Source organism: Zychaea mexicana (assembly GCF_025766255.1).
Source record: "Zychaea mexicana strain RSA 1403 chromosome Unknown BDB00scaffold_52, whole genome shotgun sequence".
Classification (NCBI taxonomy): Eukaryota; Fungi; Mucoromycota; class Mucoromycetes; order Mucorales; family Lichtheimiaceae; genus Zychaea; species Zychaea mexicana.
The window spans coordinates 185,740-205,291 of NW_026516715.1; the positions used below are offsets into that span (position 1 = coordinate 185,740).

The 19,552-nt window shown below is 43.9% G+C and overlaps 7 protein-coding genes across 7 annotated transcripts; 1 reads left to right on the plus strand and 6 right to left on the minus strand.

Annotated features, from left to right (window-relative positions):
- BDB00DRAFT_830666 (isocitrate lyase) lies at nucleotides 1-2,222 on the minus strand. Its single transcript, XM_053124050.1, has 4 exons — nucleotides 2,164-2,222; nucleotides 1,879-2,074; nucleotides 757-1,798; nucleotides 1-670 (listed from the first exon to the last, which is right to left on the minus strand). Exons 1-4 carry the CDS (start codon nucleotides 2,194-2,196, stop codon nucleotides 340-342), a joined length of 1,602 nt encoding a protein of 533 aa, XP_052978255.1. The 5' UTR covers nucleotides 2,197-2,222; the 3' UTR covers nucleotides 1-339.
- Nucleotides 2,223-2,485: 263 nt separating this feature from the next.
- On the minus strand, nucleotides 2,486-7,326 carry BDB00DRAFT_830669 (peptidase M16C associated-domain-containing protein). The gene is made up of 17 exons (XM_053124051.1): nucleotides 7,100-7,326; nucleotides 6,934-6,977; nucleotides 6,707-6,865; nucleotides 6,518-6,617; nucleotides 6,209-6,420; nucleotides 5,797-6,115; nucleotides 5,632-5,690; nucleotides 5,395-5,534; nucleotides 5,247-5,301; nucleotides 5,076-5,180; nucleotides 4,875-4,967; nucleotides 4,312-4,758; nucleotides 4,082-4,193; nucleotides 3,823-3,965; nucleotides 3,386-3,715; nucleotides 2,878-3,308; nucleotides 2,486-2,778 (listed from the first exon to the last, which is right to left on the minus strand). Exons 1-17 carry the CDS (start codon nucleotides 7,200-7,202, stop codon nucleotides 2,622-2,624), a joined length of 3,009 nt encoding a protein of 1,002 aa, XP_052978256.1. The 5' UTR covers nucleotides 7,203-7,326; the 3' UTR covers nucleotides 2,486-2,621.
- Nucleotides 7,327-8,479: 1,153 nt separating this feature from the next.
- Nucleotides 8,480-10,486, plus strand: BDB00DRAFT_830674 (magnesium transporter NIPA-domain-containing protein). The gene is made up of 6 exons (XM_053124052.1): nucleotides 8,480-8,775; nucleotides 8,857-8,949; nucleotides 9,190-9,250; nucleotides 9,321-9,481; nucleotides 9,550-9,841; nucleotides 9,983-10,486. Exons 1-6 carry the CDS (start codon nucleotides 8,664-8,666, stop codon nucleotides 10,404-10,406), a joined length of 1,143 nt encoding a protein of 380 aa, XP_052978257.1. The 5' UTR covers nucleotides 8,480-8,663; the 3' UTR covers nucleotides 10,407-10,486.
- An 880-nt stretch (nucleotides 10,487-11,366) lies between these two features.
- On the minus strand, nucleotides 11,367-13,332 carry BDB00DRAFT_830678 (glucosamine-6-phosphate isomerase). The gene is made up of 6 exons (XM_053124053.1): nucleotides 13,152-13,332; nucleotides 12,808-12,994; nucleotides 12,568-12,740; nucleotides 12,288-12,450; nucleotides 11,947-12,124; nucleotides 11,367-11,869 (listed from the first exon to the last, which is right to left on the minus strand). The coding sequence occupies exons 1-6, from the start codon at nucleotides 13,198-13,200 to the stop codon at nucleotides 11,576-11,578; spliced, it is 1,044 nt and encodes a 347-aa protein (XP_052978258.1). The 5' UTR covers nucleotides 13,201-13,332; the 3' UTR covers nucleotides 11,367-11,575.
- A 426-nt stretch (nucleotides 13,333-13,758) lies between these two features.
- On the minus strand, nucleotides 13,759-16,320 carry BDB00DRAFT_830683 (uncharacterized protein). Its single transcript, XM_053124054.1, has 5 exons — nucleotides 15,251-16,320; nucleotides 14,757-15,181; nucleotides 14,290-14,670; nucleotides 14,126-14,216; nucleotides 13,759-14,023 (listed from the first exon to the last, which is right to left on the minus strand). The coding sequence occupies exons 1-5, from the start codon at nucleotides 15,956-15,958 to the stop codon at nucleotides 13,940-13,942; spliced, it is 1,689 nt and encodes a 562-aa protein (XP_052978259.1). The 5' UTR covers nucleotides 15,959-16,320; the 3' UTR covers nucleotides 13,759-13,939.
- BDB00DRAFT_830687 (uncharacterized protein) lies at nucleotides 16,321-17,523 on the minus strand. Its single transcript, XM_053124055.1, has 2 exons — nucleotides 17,458-17,523; nucleotides 16,321-17,346 (listed from the first exon to the last, which is right to left on the minus strand). Exons 1-2 carry the CDS (start codon nucleotides 17,483-17,485, stop codon nucleotides 16,562-16,564), a joined length of 813 nt encoding a protein of 270 aa, XP_052978260.1. The 5' UTR covers nucleotides 17,486-17,523; the 3' UTR covers nucleotides 16,321-16,561.
- A 506-nt stretch (nucleotides 17,524-18,029) lies between these two features.
- On the minus strand, nucleotides 18,030-18,809 carry BDB00DRAFT_830688 (thaumatin). Its single transcript, XM_053124056.1, has one exon. The coding sequence runs from the start codon at nucleotides 18,797-18,799 to the stop codon at nucleotides 18,038-18,040; it is 762 nt and encodes a 253-aa protein (XP_052978261.1). The 5' UTR covers nucleotides 18,800-18,809; the 3' UTR covers nucleotides 18,030-18,037.
- Between the last annotated feature and the right edge of the window lie 743 nt (nucleotides 18,810-19,552).

Consider the following 19,552-nt stretch of genomic DNA (forward strand, 5'->3'; position numbering starts at 1 on the left):
CGGAGTACTGGAGCCATGCCGCGGAACGGATCCACGGAATTACAAACCGAAATCATCTTTTTTCCCAACATGGATATGCGTTTTTTTTAGTGATGGTTTATTAAAAGAGAACGCGAGGAAAGAGAAAGAGGGAACATTAATATACACAAAATGAGGTTATTTTTCAAAGAGACGCAAATAAAGAGGAGAAGAGGAGGATAAGTGGGAATCAACAGATGTTTACAATGTATGGGAAGCGGTTGTGTGCGTGTGTAAAAATTGGGCGCTCTTTTTTAGGAGGGTTGTTGTTGATGTAATTTTCATGCTTTTGGCGAGGTCCAAAGGGGAGAGATTCCCACTTTATTTCTTGAACTGGTCCTCAGTGACACCCTTGCCCATGGCAGCAGTAGAGGCAACACCGCCAGTGACAATCTTCATGACGTTGTCGACATAGGTGGCACCAGACCACTTTTGATGCTGGAGAACGTCAACATCATGTGCACGCTCCTGGCGCTGGACGTTGTTGACATAACCGAACATGCCCTGTTGCTTGTAGGCGCGGGCGAAGGTAGCGGTGGCCAAGGCGTTGGCATGGAGACCACCCAAGGTGATGAATTGCCAGACGAAGCCGAGCTTACCGAGCTTGGCAACAAAGGTCTTAATCTCGTCATCGCTCATGCCAGCAGCATCCCTGCATTAACAGCAAATATTTAGAGTTAGACAACGAGACACAATACATTAAACTCCACTAGCACATGTGAAAGTCAGATAACATACCAGTTGAAGGAAGGAGACAAGTTGTAGCAGAGCAACGACTCGGGCGACTTGGACAAGACACCCTGCGAGAACTGCTCGGCCTGCGAGAGGATAGGCTTCTTGGTTTCCATCCACAACATATCGGCGTAGGGAGCATAAGCAACAGCACGCGAGGTAGCGGCTTCAGTGCCACCCTCGTAGCGGTAGTGGCCTTCACGAACACGAGGCAAATCCCAGTCCCAGAAGATATCAACACCATACGACTTGGCAATCTCACGAGCCTCCTTGTTAGACTTGTAGTGGATCTTGGCCAAGAAGTCATCAGCCTGATGGGCCTTGCCAGAGTTGCGGAGCTCATCAGCAACAGCAGAGCCGAAACGCTTCAAACCAGCCTGGGCAATCCACTTGTCCTCCACAGCCTGCAAATCATCACCGCTCAAACCAGATCGCTCGGCTTCGTTCATCAAATCGGCCAAGGCAGGCAAGTTGGGGTTGGTGGTACCGACAATAAATTCGTGGTCGCGGGTATCAATGTTGCTGCTGATCAAAGTAGCAGCCTCGGCATCCGAACGGGCAACAACAAGGTTCTCGACGCCCATGATATCGTATTGGACACGGATGGCAACCAGACGGTTGATGTGTTCACCAGTGGGGACGAGCACCTTACCAGCCATGTGACCACACTTCTTGGTGCCGGCAGATTGATCTTCAATGTGGATACCGGCAGCACCGCGTTCGACAAACATCTTGGCGAGCTTCATGGTGGCAGTGACACCACCGTGGCCGGTGTCAGCATCAGCAATGATGGGACGCAAGTAGTCGACGTAAGGTGTCTTTGCGCGTTCTTCGGGGGTCATGGCCAAACGGGCTTCGCGTTGCTTACGATCGTGGAAAAGCTGGGCAAAGAAGAGATGTTCGACCTTGTTAGGCACAGTGTCCATAGGATAGTCAGCAAGATCAGGACCGGGCTCGTTGCTGGTTGAGGCGGTCGAAGAGCATTGCCAACCGCTCACATAGACAGTCTCGATTCCGGCAGAAGCCATCTGGGTGATCTGGACGGGGTCTGGAAAGTTGGATCAAATGATATGATGAGCATTGTTTGTTTATGCAAACCTTATAGCAAGTTGTGAGTATTCTGCTTACCAAGGGCACCAAAGGTGTGGCTGGTTTCGCCAGTGCGCTTGTTCTTTTGGATGAGGTTCCACATCTTCTTGGCCTGAACATCAGATCTGTATTGAACGGGGAAGGTACCACGCTTGGAAACGATGGATTCGGCAGTGTAGGGACGCTTGACGTTCTTGAAGCGGGGGGAGGCCCACCACTGCTTGACGGCTTCGACCTATTCATCAATGGAAGAACCAATGCATAAATAACTGTCAAATGTGGTACGCTTGTTTGCATTGGTTCAAGCGGTTAGACGACACTTACTTCTTGGCGGAATTGCTGTTCTTCTTGGTCCATGTTGTGTGCGGTGTGTTAGTTGAGAGATAAAAGAGAAAAGTTGGTCTGTCACGACCAGAAGATTAGTGGGTTTATATATGCTCGACGTATTTCGTGGCCCCCCCCTCTTCATATGTCATACTTGGAGAAAGGGGAGAAACCGGTGGGACTCCATGTGAAACCAGCACGTGAAAAGACGCTGCCATTGGTGGATGCAAGACTCCGCTTTTCACTTTGTCATCGCTGCGTGCACGGAGCGACTGGCAAAAAGATTTGGCAACGACAAAATTGCGGGGCGGATAAACCTTTCCTTTTTTATCTTTTTATGTTGTAATCTAAGTTGCATTATCAGTCGCTGTGGTTACAAAGAGGGAACGTGTACACAGTTATCTTTCTATTTTATTTTTTTATAATTCTATTTGCAGCTTGTTGTTTGTTTTCTATGTCTATTGGCCAAACTGTTGGACCGTCCACGATGGATCATTCAGTAACTTGTCGTTAGCTTCGCCAAGGATCGCCATTGATGCTTCGTTTGTCGTCAAATATTGCTCGGCAACTTCACGGATGTCGTTCTGACTCACTCCAAGCAATTGCTCACGTCGCCTTTTAAAAAAAATAATGGGACACACACACACAGGAATTAATGATGAATCATGGCCAATTCCCATCCAGTTCACCCCTACCAAAGAACCACAAACTTACCGTTGTCGCATATCGTCTGACACACCATTTACAAACTGCAGCATTCCTTCTTCAGAGACACTGATCGGAGCGTCTACGCCTTGGAAGATGGACAGCTTAGCTTCTGTCATTTCCTGGTCGGCAAACTTGCGGTCCAACACCCAATCCGTTGCCGATGCATATGTACGGAGTGTCTCTAACGTGCGCGGATCACGATACGAGTAGAATGAAAGCAAGCCATTTAATCCAGCATAGCGTGCACCACCACCATAGGCACCATTCTTTTCGCGGATCTCACGATGCAAATAGTGGTTTGTCATAAGTGACGATAGGACCTGAAGCTTGGCACCATCTGGATGTGTGTATGGTACACCGCGAAGGGCTTTTCCAGAGAAGTTTACCGAGAACGGTAGCGGGAAGAATGTCTTGTTATACTTGGGCGCAAAGACACTCTAGAAATGTAATTATCATTATTAATTGCTTAGCTTAGCACATCAAATAAGTGAAGGGGAGAGTCGCGAACCCTTACCGGTTGTGCTTGATGAGGCACATGATCATCGTTGGGTAAGCTCGAAATGAACCGGGACAGAGCACTTTCGTTGGCCGACACGGCATCGTCACCACATGTAACTGCAACGCGCAACGTTGGTTGTTTCAAGACAGTAGATGCAATTGCCTTGAGCTTGGATACGACGTCTGACAAGTCCTCAGTAGATGCTAGCTGGTTCATAAAAGCAACTTGCGTCATGCCGCTAAGCAATTCCGCATTATGCATAGCCGGAGTCAAGGATGATGCTGCATAGGTTCTGGCAAATATGTGTCCGGAATCTGCCACAGAATTCACCAAGCCAGAAGCATTCTATTAGAAGAAATAAGCAAAAAAAGGAACATCGTGAGAAAATTGGAGTTGTATTGAGGAGGTTCCACGGAAGACACTGTCTGGTCAAATCAAAGAAAGCCGCGTACACCAATAATCAACGTCTTTAACTTTTCGGTATCGTCAAAGTTGGTTTCGAGAATAAGCTTGGAAAGTATATCATACATCTTGTCCACATTGCGGTCCAAACAGTTGCCAATCAATGCAATGCCTTCTTCGATATGGTCAATATCTAGTAGCGATTTACGGTGCGGTTGGTGTTTAAAACTGATAAAGTCAGCTTTGGGCTTTTTGTTTTGATTTCTCTTTGTGCGCGTTACATAATATGTAATCGTCTTTTCAACTTACCTGAATGGTTGGTGGACACCACCGTGGAAGCACGAAGGCCGCCTGTGTACAGCCTGATTTCATCATCGATCTCAGCCATGCTCTGTGTTCGAGTACCCAGCGATAAAAGCGCCTAAAACCGGGAGTATTAACTCCACGTGAGCATGAAATCCACAATTTTTCACATGGAACACACAAAAAAAGAAACATCACATCCTGCAAATCAAAGTGCACAGGGGGACGGTACGTACATCGCAAAATAAGGGGAGGTACAGCTTAAGATCATCTTGTATCGAGGGTAAGCTGCTGATCGCCCGGAAATAAGTGATACCGTTGGTTGCCGTGGTTCGCCATTGAACAGGCGTGTTGCACAGTCCAGTATGGTCCAATACCGTCCGTTTCATTTTGGGAGATATGTCTTTGAGGTGGAGCGTCGGGAGACATGAGAGATCTTCCACCTTGTCCTGATTGGCTGATAACTGCTTGCCTTGCTCTGCGATTTCCGCCTTATCAGTATCAGTTAGCTGGCTGACCTTACTGGCCAATCGTTGCTCTTCGTCTTTAGATAACTTGGCAGAGTAGTCACCGTCAGGTTGCATTGTAAAGACAAGTTTATGTTGATTGTTCAACAAGTACTTGTCAATACGCGACTCGAAAAAGTTGCCCGTGGCAAGTTCTTGCTTGAGTCGCTCAATATTCTATGTTTTTGCAAACATTGGAGGTTTAAGTAAGTCACGCTCAGTCGAGTCAAAGCCTTATCTCTTTTTCTGATGTGTATGACAAATCACATTTTGTCTGTGTTTGTTTGCATTACCTTATTGATTTCCAGAAGGTTGATAGGGTCCACCTCATTGAACCAACCAGAGGATATGCCGTGCATTAGGGTCAGGCCAAAGTCGGCAGTTTTCTGTTTACAGATAACGTCATTTCCTTATCTTCCTTTCACATTCACACACAGCAGCGATCGTAGAATGAAACATAAGAAAACCCGCCCCTTCCCATTATTCAAACTTACGTGCTTTTGGCCTAACTCCATTTGATGAATTGCCGCTTCAATTCTCTTGTTATCAAAACCTTCTTTTTTGACGTCATTGAGAACAGCTAAAATGCGTTCTTGTACCTAATTAAACATACTTTTCTTTAGCCGTTATCACGAGAAGCCACTTTCTTCCTTCTTTTGACGTACCAACCCAACATCACTGTCCTTGACACCTTGCAGACCTATCGATAAGCAGCTCGTCCTTTAAACGCAACCACAATCCAGATATATTAACTCACTGTTCCATCATCTCCATTCCTCACAAAAAAACAGATCCAGACTCATTTTTTCTTACCTTGTGGAGCTATCATAACCGGTGTTAGCAGAGAACTCGGATCCCAAATTAGTGTCGATCAGAGCCTTATACATGGGCGAAGCATGGCCGTCGAGCAACAAATACGACAGCAATCGCATAGAGAATGTCTCGAACGTATCCTAGTAATACCAAATTGGGTTCTATTCCTTAGTCACCATCGCAAACAGACAAAGAACGAAGCAACTGCAGAAAAAAACAGCTTTTTGATATGTTTACCTTGGTTTCATTTCCCAAAAATGAAAGCGATACTCTGGTCTGTCTATCAGGTGGGCTCACTACAAGTGTTTAAGCAAGAAAAAAATGAGTAAGACGATGGACGACGTGCCCGGTTTTTCACGTTCACTGCCTCAATCGTGGGAGGTCATTTGAGGATAAACTTACAAGGATCAAATGCACAGGTGCTTGACATCTTTCTTGGTTCTGTCCAGGGCGTCACTTTTTTATTTACATGGGGTACATCTACGCGCTTGAAACTCGATAGACGTTCTTCGATAGCCGACAAATGATCTTCCAAGGGGAAATTGCCATATGTATAAAATCGGGCATTGCTTGGGTTATAGTGTGTTTTATGGAATTCGACCAGCTGTTCATGCGTCAAGTCAGGAATGCGAGCAGGCTCGCCACCACTAGAGTGTTCATAAGTCGTTCCAGGAAACATCGATTCGTGAGCGCGAACATAATACAAATAATTAGCATCCGACTACAATAATAAACACATTGTTTCTTTTTGTGTTAGTATATCTATATACAGCCGCACATGCGTGTAATCCTTGATAATGATATTTTTGTTTACCGTTTGACCCTTCATTTCATTGTATACAACACCCTTGAATGTGATCGGGGTTGAAGTATCCATAGGATCTTCATGCTCTAAACGCCAACCCTCCTGCTTAAAGTCCAACTTTTCCAAACGTGGATGAAACACAGCATCCATATATACACTTCGAAGGTTGGCATAATCGACCGGATTCGTGGTAGCAAATGGATAGATGGTGTAATCACTCGCTGATAAAAAAGGCTAGCAATTAGCATTATTTTACATACTACCATTACACTTTTACTATCACATATCCCACAAATAAAAAGCACATACGGACATTACCTGTAAAAGCATTCATAAATGTTGCCAAACTACGGTTCAACATCTTGAAAAACGGATCTCGTACAGGGTATTTTTCGCTACCACAAAGCGTGGTGTGTTCCTATTTGGATAACCGATGTGGTTAATGCAACCATGACAACAAATATCCGAACGGTTTACAAGACAAAAGCTATTCTCTCCCTTACGCACCAGAATATGAGGTACGCCTGTGCTGTCGCTAACAGGTGTATGGAATCCAACCGCAAAAACGTTATTGGAATCGTCGCGATCAATATGCAAATGCTGGGCGCCCGTGGCCTCATGTTCTAACGCCACTGCTGTAAGTTCCAGTTCGGGTACTTGACGCACCTGTGTGTATTTGTATGGTCAGCGCTGTCAACTCTCTTTCAATACAACGTGCTTTTATATGTTAATACCTGTTGAACGCGATAACCCTGTAAGCGATCTCCGGGTGTAAGTGCTGTTGTAATAAAAAATAGTTGGAAATCAGTTTCACGACGTAATGGGAGAAAGAGAGACACGATCGATAGATCTGGTGAGAAAACAGAAAACCATGAGAGAACGCTGGCTGTACTCGATTACGTTTTGTTTGAGACGAATATGGTGCACTTTTCAGAGTGGTTGGTAGTTTTGTTCTGCTAGCTTGGCGCAGAATGCGCGAAGCGCAAAAAAGTTGTGTTGACATTTCTCAAGTGGTGTTAGGTGCTGCTGGTACACAATATAATTCTTTTAGTCTACATCTACAGACTGAATATAGTACGTGCTGGGTTTGTTTTTCTGACAATGACTTATTCGCCTGCGGGTCCTGTATTGACAGAGATTCATTAATCGGTGCAAGCAAAGCAAGAAAGATGCGCAAAGTAAAAAGGGCTCAATCGTCTTTGCAAGACAAGCGACAGGGTCTGTTTCTCAGTCGTAATTGCAGAAGAACAAGCAGATATGCACCACGGCTGTTTCCTGAACAGTAGTGAGTTACTATAGTCAACGTTTCATTATGTCAGCCTGTGGTTGACTGTCATATATGATTAGCCTTACACGTGCTTGGTGACTGTAGAATCTTAAAAAGATAACTATCTAGTCTAATGCTATTATCTCTTGTAAATTTAAATTCAAGATAGCTGTTGATGTGCTTGTTAAGAAAACAGTAAAAGTAAGTAATGTAGTATCCGAAAAGGACCCATGACGCGTCAACGATATGATCATCGGTGCGCTATGCGGCAGCACGTTGACGCATATATCCATAGGGCGAGTTGAAAAAACAAGCCCTGGGTTGGCAATCCGTAGCAGTATTGCAATACACGTGTCCTCGCTTGACAATTATATCTCGCTTTCTTCAAACAAAACTGCTGACGTTCCCTTTCCCAAAGTCTCCCAAAATCGCTCTTATTTGGGCACGTAAAAAGCGAGTATACATAGCAAGCCTATATAATTACACCTGCAAGGTTCAAGTCGAGATGCTGCATAACAACAAGAAAAAATGGGCTTAAAATTTTTCAATTACATCATGTTGAGCAACACGGCGTTTTTAACGGAAGGAAACAAGTCGGTGAGGCAACGGAAAGAGGTTTTGATAAGCTAAAAAATAACCATGAAGCAACAATAGCATCGCTCATCATTTTAATAATGCTGTTTGTTGGCAATGTGGCTTTATCGTTGAATATGTGAGGATATCGGGCGAAAGGTGGTCGCGTAAGAGAGATGGAAAATCATGTAAAGAAGATAACCGCATACTGCTAAACTTATAGCGGATCGATAAATAACAAGTAACAACATATTGACAAACGGCATGATGCAAATTATGCACTATGCTTGTCGGAAAATACAAACATTGCGTGTAACCAAAGGCTAATGCCTGTCTTCTATACTGCAGTTACCATCGTCGTGCCCAATGCACACAGTATACGCTGGGTGAGTTGCTATATACTTATAGTCAGGACATATTTTCATTCTCTGCTAACCCCTCTCCCATTCATTTTCAGGTTATCCCCATTGCTTGCTTCTCTTTCTCGCTTTTCAACCCCTTCTTTTTTTATATTTGTTTTCCTTCTCTTCTCTTCCTTCTCTTATCCCTTTAACCACCTCTCATTATTTTCCCTTTCTTTCCCTTTTTTTTCACTCTTTTTTTTTCTTTTTTCGTATAAATATAATGGATAGCAAATATATTGGATTGATCTTAGCAATATGCTCAAGTCTATTAATCGGTACTTCGTTTGTCATTACGAAAAAAGGGTTACAACAATCCTCATCTGCATCCCAAGGTATAGTAGTAGTTAAGACAGGATACCCTGATATAAATATGAGATGAGTTATTGATATACTGTCCACTACCTTTTCATCAGCATTTGCATCAGATTCACACCGGTATTTACGGAGTCCAATATGGTGGATCGGTCTGATCACCATGGTAAGTGGTGAGGTATTGAATTTCATAGGTAAGAATACAAAAGTCAGCAAAAATGAGATAAGAGAGAGAAAGAAGAAAGGGATGATCTAAGAAAAACAGAGTGTACTAAAGATTTGGAAGGAGCGGATTTAGTATAAAACAGTGTAGCGGGGGAGCTAGTGAGGATATATACGAGACGAGGAGGAAAGCCAAAAAAAAGAAGGGGGAGCATATTAGAGTAAATTAAAAAACAGACACGCTATCAACAATAACGTAATGATGCGAGTAGGATACACATTTGCACCTGCCATTTTGATAACACCATTGGGCGCACTAAGTGTAATCATTGGGTATGAAGAAACAACCAGAAAAGTAAAGAAGAGTTGGAATTATGCCATGTTAATTAATTCCTACAGTTAGTGCGATCCTGGCGACTCTGTTTCTGAAGGAGAAGCTTGGACCCATCGGCATCATCGGATGTTTGCTATCACTTATAGGAGCAGTGATTATCGTATTGCATGCACCCGAGGATCCAGAAGTGGCCAGTGTGGAAGAACTTGTCAACTATATGCTTCAGCCAGGTATTCCAGTAAAAATTATATTATTTGCTAGATTGGTCTCTCTAATAACCACATGGATGCAATATTAGGCTTCATTGTGTACTTTGTTCTTGTCATCCTCATTACGGCGGGCATGATCTGGAAGGTGGTTCCCCGGTGGGGAAAATCCAAAGTAATAGTCTACGTGACAATCTGTTCATTGATTGGATCGCTGTCGGTCATGACGATCAAGGCGTTTGGGATCGCTGTGCGTCTGACAGCAGAAGGAAACAATCAGTTTAAACAGCCATCCACCTATGTGTTTGGATTCATGTGTATCGTTTTCATCATCACCCAAGTGAACTATTTCAACAAAGCGTTGGATACTTTTTCAACAAACGTGTAAGTGCTATATGACGGAGCGAGACAAACAAAAACAAAAAGTGTAGCATGTAGTTTCATTTGGGGAAGAGAAAAGGAAGCTAAGCATTGTTTATCTGCAAAATATACAAACAACACGATCCAAAACAAACAACATTTTAGAGTCAATCCCATCTACTTTGTTTTCTTTACGACCGCAACCATCGTTGCATCAGCGATTATGTATAGAGGCTGGCACACGGCTGGCGCAGTCAACACCGTCAGTCTGATATGTGGCTTTATTATTATCTTTACTGGTGTCTATCTCCTCGACTCGATCGCACGCAAAGCCAAAGGAAGCGCGCCAATGCCGCCGGTTGCCTCGGCTTCTTCGCTACACCGCTATGATTCAAAGTCAAACCTCAGTCAGCGTACAGCATCGGCAGTGATGATGGAGACAGAAACAAAGCGTGCCATTTTTATTAATAGCAAGATGGATTGTCGATTCCACGAGACGAGTAGTAGTAGCAGTCATAACAACAATCATAACAATACGAGTGAGTCGCGTGTGTCATGTAGGAGGATGCATCGTGCACTCTCGGTCTAAGACCAAAATTTGCATGTCACAAATAGTCCCATTATATAAAAGTTTCTGCATATTCCCTCTTTTTTTTTTCTTCCCCTTCTTCACTCTTTAAACTTTGACTGAAGAAAAGAAGTAAGTGTATCAGTTCAATATAACCCCAAGTCATCCGCTTTCATCTAATTTTAAAATGGGTATTTCTATGGTGCTAGTGAGAGCCAAGTGGAAGAAAAAGGTATAGCAGAATTGGAGGGATCTACATGGAGAAAAGAGTACGTGTATATCTTACGCGCGTCTGTATGTGTGTGTTGTGTGTAGCGACAAAGACGTCTCAAAGCCAAGAGAAGAAAAATGAGAGCAAGATCCAAATAGGCGCATCAAAAAACCTCCACAACCCACCGCCTTTGCGTTATCATCCATACAGCGCATAGTCTCTCTCTCTCTCTACAGAAATGTACTATGAAATAAACATTCTCCATTGTTTTTTCCCGTTTGGCTTTGAAGGGGGGTTTGCCAAAATCAACAGACCCAAGCTATCCAACTTGGACAGTGTTTGTGTAATATGAATTTAGACGGCGAGCTTTTTTACAAGTGCTGTATTAAAAAAAACATATAAAACGAAACAATGACTACTTGATGAAATGGAATGGAATGATAACGATTAACATGCGAGACAGAAAAAAGATGACGAGGAGGAAAGGGAGGAAATGCGTGGAATTCAGAGATTATTGTTTCTTGTCAGTTTGACGGATCCGCTTCTTTTCTTCCCGAAGACCTTGATGCAGTTGATGCAATTGTGCTGCGATCGTATTGTTGGCAGCGTGGATCGCTACACCTTCGTGCAAGAATTTGTCCAGAAAGGCTGCTGCTCCACTTACGTCCATGTCTTTGCTTGATACGAGCTTGAGACTAGGTGGCGATGCTTCTGGTCGTTGCGTTGACATTATTGCGTGAGTATGGGTATGGTTATAAAGAAAAGCAAAAAAAAAAAATATTTGCTCTTTTGGCGCTGAGATTTTTTTTGATGGACTACTACACCCCTCCCCACTCCCTCCGCTAGAAAGAATCCTGGATTATATATTTTGTGATATGCAAAGTTACTAGTTGTTGTATAAATATGATGACAAGAGAAAAAGGTAACATGAGTAAAATGGAATATACGCAAAGGAAAAGTAAAAAGGGAGACGGTGTGTTTATGGATTGACATCAAGTGCTGCAGACGTTTCCTCCCAATATGTGGAATTGCTTCGCTTGCGTTTCTTGCCTGCTTCTTCCACAGCTGCTGCTGCAGCCTTCTTTTCCTCATCCTCCTCTTCTGACTTTTCATCGTCGTTGTTTAATAAGCTTTGCAGCATCAGTCGCCTACGACGCTTTGCAGCTTGGTTTGTATCCACCATGTTTCGTAATAAGTTCCCCTGCAATCCCAGATTGTGTGGGCCGATAATCGAATGGTGCACATGTTCAATGGATTTAAAGTACTTTACAGTCTAGATAGTAACTTATTAGTATATAGTGTCAAGTATACTTTTACTATTACCACTGCAGCAACTGACTAGTTAACTACCTTGACATGGAGCTCCAAGGTAGCATCTTCGTCACAGACGATCAGACCCTTGGGGTGCATCTGTATCGCAGATACAGTCCACATGTGATTTACGCCTTCTTCAACGCACTTTGCTAATGCCAAGCTCTTGTGCGCGCCCGTGATAACTACCATAACTTCCCGTGCATCCATCACAGTCCTATAATCCGCATTATACAAGATAAATAAATACGCATGTCATTTTTTTGCCACACACTTCCCTTCCTCGCCCCCCTTTTTTCCCTGGCAGGCAGCTTAGGCTATTGGTCTATCTCTTCAATGCGATCCTCCAATATATGAAAATCATCTAACGTAATACGCACGCTACACCTACGGTCAACGCAAGCTTGGGTACCCGTGAAATGTCGCCTCCGAAAAACCGAGCGTTTGCAATAATTGTCTCGTATGCAAGTGTTTTGACACGCGTACGTGATGTGAGTGACGAGCCTGGCTCATTAAAAGCAATATGTCCATCAGGGCCGATACCTTTATTGGATTTAGTGTTAGTTCCTGCTCTTTTACCTCTCTTCCATCACAGTAGATCTCTCTATCCTATTTGAACTATACTGCCGCTAGCTTCTACAAGCGGCCTATGAGACATACCTCCCAAGAAAAGTTCGATTCCACCTAACTTTGCAATTTCTGCTTCGAATTTCCGACATTCTTCATCAAGGTTACTTGCATTGCCGTCTAAAATGTGTACGTTTGCCTTTTTAATGTTGACGTGTTTGAACAAGTGGTTCCACATGAAGGTATGGTACGATTGTGGATGATCCCTGAAGAAAAGAAACTAACGTTAACCGCTCCAAAGGACAAAACTACTTATATTACTATGGTACTTACTTTGGTAGACCAACATATTCGTCAGTATTAAAGGTAACGACGTGCTCAAAGCTAACTTGTCCAGCTGCGTAAAAGTCAACGAGCTTGTGATAGACCAGGATAGGTGAAGAGCCTGTTGCCAATCCGAGTACAAACGGCCGTTCCTGAGTAGGTTGGAATTGATTAATTCGTTCTTTCACATAATAAGCTATGTGCGTTTCAAAAACACATATATTTACACACATACATGCGCGTGTGTTTTAAGAGAGAATGTGTCAGTGGCAGTGGTTACTGATATGTTGACATGAACAAAAAGAACGAGACGTGTTGCTGTACACTATGCGAGAACAAATCCAAGTATTTACCAACATAGGAAGCTACTTCTTCATGATCTTGTCGAACGATAAGCCGCATAATAGTAGCTCCAGCCTTCAAACGAGTAGGGAAACTTGAAAGAAGTATACAAAGGAAAAGAGAAAGTAAGAAAGTAAGAAGGATAAAAAAGTGTGAGGAACGAGAGAAAAAGTGGCGGACCCTGCGAAGTGGCGGAGCCCTCCTCTTTTCTGTCTCTTTGCGAGAAAAAAAAATAGACGATCAGGTTCAGCCCCAACGCGACGTTTCCCCCCCCCCCCCAATAGACGATCAGGTTCAGCCCCAACGCGACGTTTCCCCCCCCCCCTTTACTTCATTCTGATACTACATAACACCTCGGTAATAAGTGAGTAAGGTGACTTGTTATCGATTCACTGAACGGCCGGCTTTGGTTTATCCCTCATATAGACACCACGTTCTCTGGCTTCTCAGTAAAAAAAGAGGCGAGGTCCCTTACTGGAGCAACAGCAAAAAAGAAGTTCAACACGTTGCCGCGGAACGAAGGTGTGGTGATTAAGTAATGATAGGACACGGACCCTGGAACGAGAAATAAAGCGTTGTGCTACACAAAATGAACTGTGCTTGTGGGAGAGCGATTAGCTCTACTATGTGCATCGCCAGCGAATGGAAAGAGGCTTTTGCATAATATTCACACGATTTCATATTGGTTCGTTTACGTTATATACAAAGCCAATGTGGTTGTAAGGGGAACAGAGGTAATAGATCGAAAGGCAAGGAGGAGGATGAGGAAAAGTATGGTAACAGGGGAGGGTGTATCTATCTATTTTCTGCTGTCATAGTTCAATACACGACGCGATTGGCGCTGTCGGATCTTCTCATACTTGTAGAACAAGCTGGCCATGTCCTAAATGATCGGTTATCGTATACTTTTAGCCAAATGTCCTTCTTCTTCTTCTTGCTACTTACACCCAAGCTTGCTGCTATACAAACAAACTCCCTATTTTACCTTGGCCACAACAAACAAGCATCCGCCGAGAAAGCTCCTGTGATAGGGCTCGGGGAAATACTGGCGAACCAACTTGAAATGGTTGAGACAGCTGGATCACGTGAAGTTTGAAATCATCAGTCATTTGTTGCTGTTCCCCACACATCTGTCTCTTTTTTTTTTACCTTCCCACGATGCTACTGATGGTTGGCCAAAGAAGTGCCCCAATCACAGTGACACCCAAATCGCCACGTTCACGGATATTGAGCAAAGCATCCGCTTCTCGTTCAGCCTCTGCCGTTTGATCATCTCGTTCTTGGTCTCTTCGTCGACGTTCATCCCATGTAGGATCACCTAGGATTTCAGCACCATGTCGCTCAAGCTCATCGCGATACATTTGAGTTGCATTCGGTGCCTGCCGAGCAGTAGCGGTAGTATTATTCTGTTGTTGTTGTTGTTGTTGTCGTCGTGTTTGAGGTTGTTGTTCCTGCTGTCCACGTCGAAGATGCAGGAGTTTCCGAGATAACTGATGCTGCGCCAGCAGGTATAAATTGTTATAGAGTAGTCTACAATACGATTTTGTAGTGTCTTAGAAATCCACGTTACGCTTTCTTTTTTTCACAACTATTCATTTGAGAGAACAATCATTCACCTAACCCATGGTAATGCCCCCACGGTGACAGTTGGAGATGGCGGCCATGACACTTGTACAGGGGAGTTTGGATGTGTCGATGTTGCGCGTAGTAATAGCATAGCAGCAAACGGTAAGACCCCGTCTGCCCAACGTGAACGAGATAAAATCAAGGCTGCTGGAATAGAGGGTAATCCAAGCCAAGTACGCCATGTCCATGCTACTGGTGATCCGATAAGTCGTTCGCCTTCACGAGCACCAAACAGCGTCAGCACAGTATATGCGCCATACGTCGTAGACGTGATCAGCATCGAGCAACCCAAACCAAGGAATGTCAGATAGGGAGCAGCTGTATGTACTAGACTGTCTACGAGTGTAAGAAGTGCAAGCGGCAAACTGCGATGCTCTGAGAGATGATACGGTGTGTTGCATTGTGGACAGTGCACCTATAACATATGCAATGTTGAATACGTTCATCCTAAAACATATCGCATGAAAAGACTCTCTCTCTTTACCTTTTTCAAGGGTGATCCTTTTTGGTTCTCTGTAATCCAATCCAACAAGCATTTTTCGTGAGAAACAAGAGAACACTTGCATGGTTTGACCCAGTTTCCTTCAGAATCAGCGTCTTCACCAAAACAGATCCAGCAACGACGACCTTCGTCATTTGACTGTTGTTGTGATTGACGTTGCTGTTGCTGCTGTTGCGCCGCTAATAATTGATTTCGTCTTTGTTGTTGCTGTTGTTGTACTGCTGTTGATCGTTGTTGTCGAGAAGACGAAGAAGCAGGTCGAGCGCTTGTTGAAGTTGGTTCACGAGTAGAAGCGGCAGGTCTTGGCGCAAGAATGGTGGAAGACGATGAAGAAGAAGCACTAGAAGCTGAAAGAACGGAGCCATTGTCATCGTCCTCTTCGTCGTGAATGTATCCTCCATGTCTCAAACCATTGCTACTGCTGCTATTACTATTAGTACTGCTGCTGCTGCTGCTGTTTCTCGTTGGTGTCGTTGTTGAAGATAACCTCGAATTGCGTAGTGTGCTAGCATTGATAATGGTTGGTCTTGTTGACGACGACGACGAAGACGAGCGTGGTAGTTGCTCTTCAAGAAGCATAGTAGAAGAATCACGGTCATTGTCGTCTTCGACGGCAGAATTGCCTTGGTGGTAAGAGTAATATCCGGCCGCACTCATGAGTGTGGAATTAGGACAACGAAAGTGAGACATGACTGAGTCCAGCGGGTTTTATATAAAGTGATGGGTAGTAGTCGGGTAGGGTGCAAGGTGGGTGGTGTATGTGTGTGGGTCAAACAACGGGTCGTGTGGGTCACCTTTGACTTTAACACACACAACGGACTTTGGATTGGTGGTTTACGTTACGTTGCGTATATAGTGTGGTTATGGCAACTGTTAAAGTTGCATGGGGGTGCTATTTCTCACACAATTGCACCCATACATTCAACTTTAAGTAGCAGTGGAATTTCATTCGCTCGTTTTATCGGTATGCGAGATGTGCGCTGAAGAAATGTCAGCTTGTTTCCCGACTATATTAACCATCCATTCACTATCCAACAACAAAGAGACAGTATATATGTAAGAATGAAAACGTGCCATGTTTATTGTTGAAGCAGTGTTTCCGGAAAAAAAGGTGTTGTGATTGTTTCTCTGATTAAGTGAAAGAAAGAAAGAAGGGAGTTGTTGGTGGTATATGATATAAGTTATGTAATGATATCGATTTTAGTTTTCCGTCGACGACATGGTCTGTTATGTCTGTCGAGTGGTGCGTAGGGGAGAATGTGTGTGCGTGTGCGTGTGTGCATGAAGGTAAAATCATAGTTCAGCTTGATCGATCGCTCTTAAGCGACGCATAATTCTATCCATTTCGTTTCGTACGATGGTCATGATTTCTTCATGCGAACGAGTCGATGCTTCCGAATTATCCAACTTCTGTCGCAACTGTTCGACTTCTTGCTGCACTTCCCGAATGGTATCGGCCTGACGTTGTTCCATTTCCAGATGCTCTTGCTCGAGCTCCTTGATCTGTACATCCATGGGTCCAATAGCATCCTTGATCCGCTCCTCTGCTTCCTTTTGTATTTGAAGCGCGCGAGATGATGTGGCGGCCAATTCTTCATATGCCTTGGAAATGACATCCTGGAGCTCGCTCTTTTCTGCCCTGTACTTCTCCTGTATCCTGCGGATTTCTCCCCGTACCTCGCCGTGTTCTTCCTGCGCATTCGTTTCGAGCTTTTGCTGCTGTTCCTTTGCCTCCCTAAGCTGGTCATCGAGCTCCTTCAGATGGCCCATGCCTCTCTGTGCTGTCTCTATTTCATCCGTATACTTTTTCACTTGGCCTTCGAAAAAGAACGCTGTCGCTTTCGCATTTTCCGCTTGTCGATCTTTGCGGTTGCTCATGTCTGTCAGTGTTTGGATCTCGGTCTTTAGCTTGCGATTCGTGCGTCCACTCTCTTGTGCATGAAGCTCGGCGGCTTTGGCTTGTTGTTGAGTTTGTTGTAACTCGACCCGTAGCTGTGTGAGTTCTCGTTCAGCTTTAGAGATCTTTTGTTGAAGTTCACCAATGTCACTGCCCGTCGTTCGTGATGAACTCGTGCTTCCTATTCAATTATAAGTCCAATCCAAGTTACAGTACAAGTTTAAACATTAGTTATCACTGATGCCATCTCGTTTTATCTCCTTATGAAAAAGATAAGACAGAAAAAACTCACGTTCGGGTTTCATGTCATCTTCTGCCATGGAATATATTTTTTATGAAAGCTGCAAAAGGAATCGACCTGTCTGAACTAAAAGTTTCGCTTTTGCAACTCCCCTTCTCCTCACACACCCCTTTCTTTCTCGGATGATTATGAACTTCGCTTTGGAAAGGGGGCAGCATAAGGATGCTTAATCCGTATGGATTTCTCTCGTTTATTACTCATATGCCTAAAATAAATCAATGTCCCGTATTGCATCCATGGTAACGCAATAAAGCGGTAACCATACCAAAAAATTACTTAGCACAGTATGCAAGGGACGCTATTATGCTAAAGTTAAAATTGTCTCAGTAAACAGTAAATTAATAGATTTGTCTCAATGAAATAGTCAGCTTTGGTCAATCATTGTTCATTGAACCGAATATCAGTCAAGATTTATATCTAGATAGAAATATATAGACAGCAGTAACTATAAAAAATGGTTTATTAACTCGTATTAAGACAGATGATGACCAGCACCTCCAGAGATTTTATTCAACGGTAGAAGGGAGAAGGAAGAAAATGGTATAGAAAGCGCACTGCGCATAAGGTGTGTTTACGAAGGGCAGAAAGTGACGGTGTAGCCTTCGGCCTGGCACATGTACGTGCTCTGCTTGTCATCATAGGCATAAGAGTACGCATCAGGACATGCTTCCTTGACAGCCTTGCTATAGTCTGTAGCTGGGCACTTGTCCGGAGTGTTCATGCTACCGGAGCAGCAGTATTCTTCGGTGTTGTACTTGGAGCACGCGGACTTGCATCCGACTTCCTTGCCGTTGTCCATCACCTTGAGATCATCGGGGCACTTGGGCAAGCTGGAGCACGTGGGGGCACCACAATGGTATTGCTCGCCATTATCGCTGCCACCTTCCTTTGAAGCGTTGATGGGCTCAATGCGGATGGGAATGTTGTAGCCATCGACAAACGAGACATCATAGTAGTCGTTGCCGCCGCTACCCTTGAACGTGAATTCGGCCAAAGAGGCAGGATCGGCTGCACCTGCAGTAGGATTGTCACCACCACCACCACTGGATTGACGGCCCCAGAAGCGGCCTTGCCACTTGCCATCCAGAGGATAATCCTTGGACGAGCCTTTGGAGATGTCGGCCGTCTCGGGCGAAGAGGCACCGTTGTCGAGCTTACCGATGTTGAGATCATAGTCGCACTGATTCTTGATGACAATCTTGACGCCACCGCCACCGCCAGAGGAGGAGGAGGAGGAAGTGCTGTTACCGGAAGAGGAGGATTCAGCTGCTGGAGCAGCAGCGGCAAATCCGAGGAGGGCAGCAATGGAGACCAGTTTCAAGGAAGTGTACATTGTTGTGTTGTTATTGATGAAGAATATCAAGGTTAAAGTTTCGTCCATTCGCCGTCGTTCATTGTGCCTTTTATACCTTTTGCTTTTCGAGTATCTGCTGTCAAGTTACTAGAATATACGGACGAATGAGAACGACAATGACGTGAAACAAGGCGGTACCTGGAGGTACCCAGTCAGCCTATGACGATCTCGAATTTGCTACACAGCTAATGATATTTTCTCCAAATCTAGACATATTCCGTCAAATGTCAGTGAAACATACTAGATGCCACCGCCAGTTCATGGCGATCATGTAATTCACAACACAGCAAGTATTTTTTTTTCCTTTTCCAGACAAAAAGCAGTGAAACTAGTGAGCTGCCTGTCTACTATTTTGTTTCTGATATGTGTGGGAGCAAAAAGATTTTCCACATCTTTTTGGCAAAGGGATACACACATCTATATAGAGGACACATCCTATACAATGCGGAGGAGGACGGATATAATATATTTTGTGAGCAGATACAGTTTTATCTAAATGTTAGATTAAAGAAAGATATTAAATAACGACATGCGATATTATGATAGAATAGTTGACCATTGCTGTCTTGAACTTCTGATGGTATTTAAAACCCTCTGTCGAATTGCATAATAAGAAAGCGTACTTCATTTGTAACTGCAAAATAAATAATAGCGTCAGTCGACACATAAACCACTTGTTCTAGTTTGCAGTTATCTTATACAATCGTTTTTCTTGGAGCAACAAAATGTCAT

What these genes read in the sequence shown, in the direction of transcription:
- BDB00DRAFT_830688 (XM_053124056.1), bottom strand. Translation starts at nt 18,799, where the DNA reads ATGTACACTTCCTTGAAACTGGTCTCCATTGCTGCCCTCCTCGGATTT.
- BDB00DRAFT_830678 (XM_053124053.1), bottom strand. Translation starts at nt 13,200, where the DNA reads ATGCGGCTTATCGTTCGACAAGATCATGAAGAAGTAGCTTCCTATGTT. An exon ending in GAATATGTTGGTCTACCAAA is followed by an intron (nt 12,741 to 12,807) that starts GTAAGTACCATA and finishes TCTTTTCTTCAG; the next exon opens with GGATCATCCACAATCGTACC. An exon ending in GCGTTGACCGTAGGTGTAGC is followed by an intron (nt 12,125 to 12,287) that starts GTGCGTATTACG and finishes TGCGGATTATAG; the next exon opens with GACTGTGATGGATGCACGGG.
- BDB00DRAFT_830666 (XM_053124050.1), bottom strand. Translation starts at nt 2,196, where the DNA reads ATGGACCAAGAAGAACAGCAATTCCGCCAAGAA. An exon ending in AACAGCAATTCCGCCAAGAA is followed by an intron (nt 2,075 to 2,163) that starts GTAAGTGTCGTC and finishes ATTGATGAATAG; the next exon opens with GTCGAAGCCGTCAAGCAGTG. An exon ending in TTGTCTCCTTCCTTCAACTG is followed by an intron (nt 671 to 756) that starts GTATGTTATCTG and finishes CTGTTAATGCAG; the next exon opens with GGATGCTGCTGGCATGAGCG.
- BDB00DRAFT_830683 (XM_053124054.1), bottom strand. Translation starts at nt 15,958, where the DNA reads ATGTCTCACTTTCGTTGTCCTAATTCCACACTCATGAGTGCGGCCGGA. An exon ending in ATCAGTAGCATCGTGGGAAG is followed by an intron (nt 14,217 to 14,289) that starts GTAAAAAAAAAA and finishes CACGTGATCCAG; the next exon opens with CTGTCTCAACCATTTCAAGT. An exon ending in GCTTGTTTGTTGTGGCCAAG is followed by an intron (nt 14,024 to 14,125) that starts GTAAAATAGGGA and finishes CCGATCATTTAG; the next exon opens with GACATGGCCAGCTTGTTCTA.
- BDB00DRAFT_830669 (XM_053124051.1), bottom strand. Translation starts at nt 7,202, where the DNA reads ATGTCAACACAACTTTTTTGCGCTTCGCGCATTCTGCGCCAAGCTAGC. An exon ending in AGGGTTATCGCGTTCAACAG is followed by an intron (nt 6,866 to 6,933) that starts GTATTAACATAT and finishes AAATACACACAG; the next exon opens with GTGCGTCAAGTACCCGAACT. An exon ending in ATGAAATGAAGGGTCAAACG is followed by an intron (nt 6,116 to 6,208) that starts GTAAACAAAAAT and finishes TTATTATTGTAG; the next exon opens with TCGGATGCTAATTATTTGTA.
- BDB00DRAFT_830687 (XM_053124055.1), bottom strand. Translation starts at nt 17,485, where the DNA reads ATGGCAGAAGATGACATGAAACCCGAAC. An exon ending in AGATGACATGAAACCCGAAC is followed by an intron (nt 17,347 to 17,457) that starts GTGAGTTTTTTC and finishes ATAATTGAATAG; the next exon opens with GAAGCACGAGTTCATCACGA.
- BDB00DRAFT_830674 (XM_053124052.1), top strand. Translation starts at nt 8,664, where the DNA reads ATGGATAGCAAATATATTGGATTGATCTTAGCAATATGCTCAAGTCTA. An exon ending in ATCCTCATCTGCATCCCAAG is followed by an intron (nt 8,776 to 8,856) that starts GTATAGTAGTAG and finishes CCTTTTCATCAG; the next exon opens with CATTTGCATCAGATTCACAC. An exon ending in GATACTTTTTCAACAAACGT is followed by an intron (nt 9,842 to 9,982) that starts GTAAGTGCTATA and finishes ACAACATTTTAG; the next exon opens with AGTCAATCCCATCTACTTTG.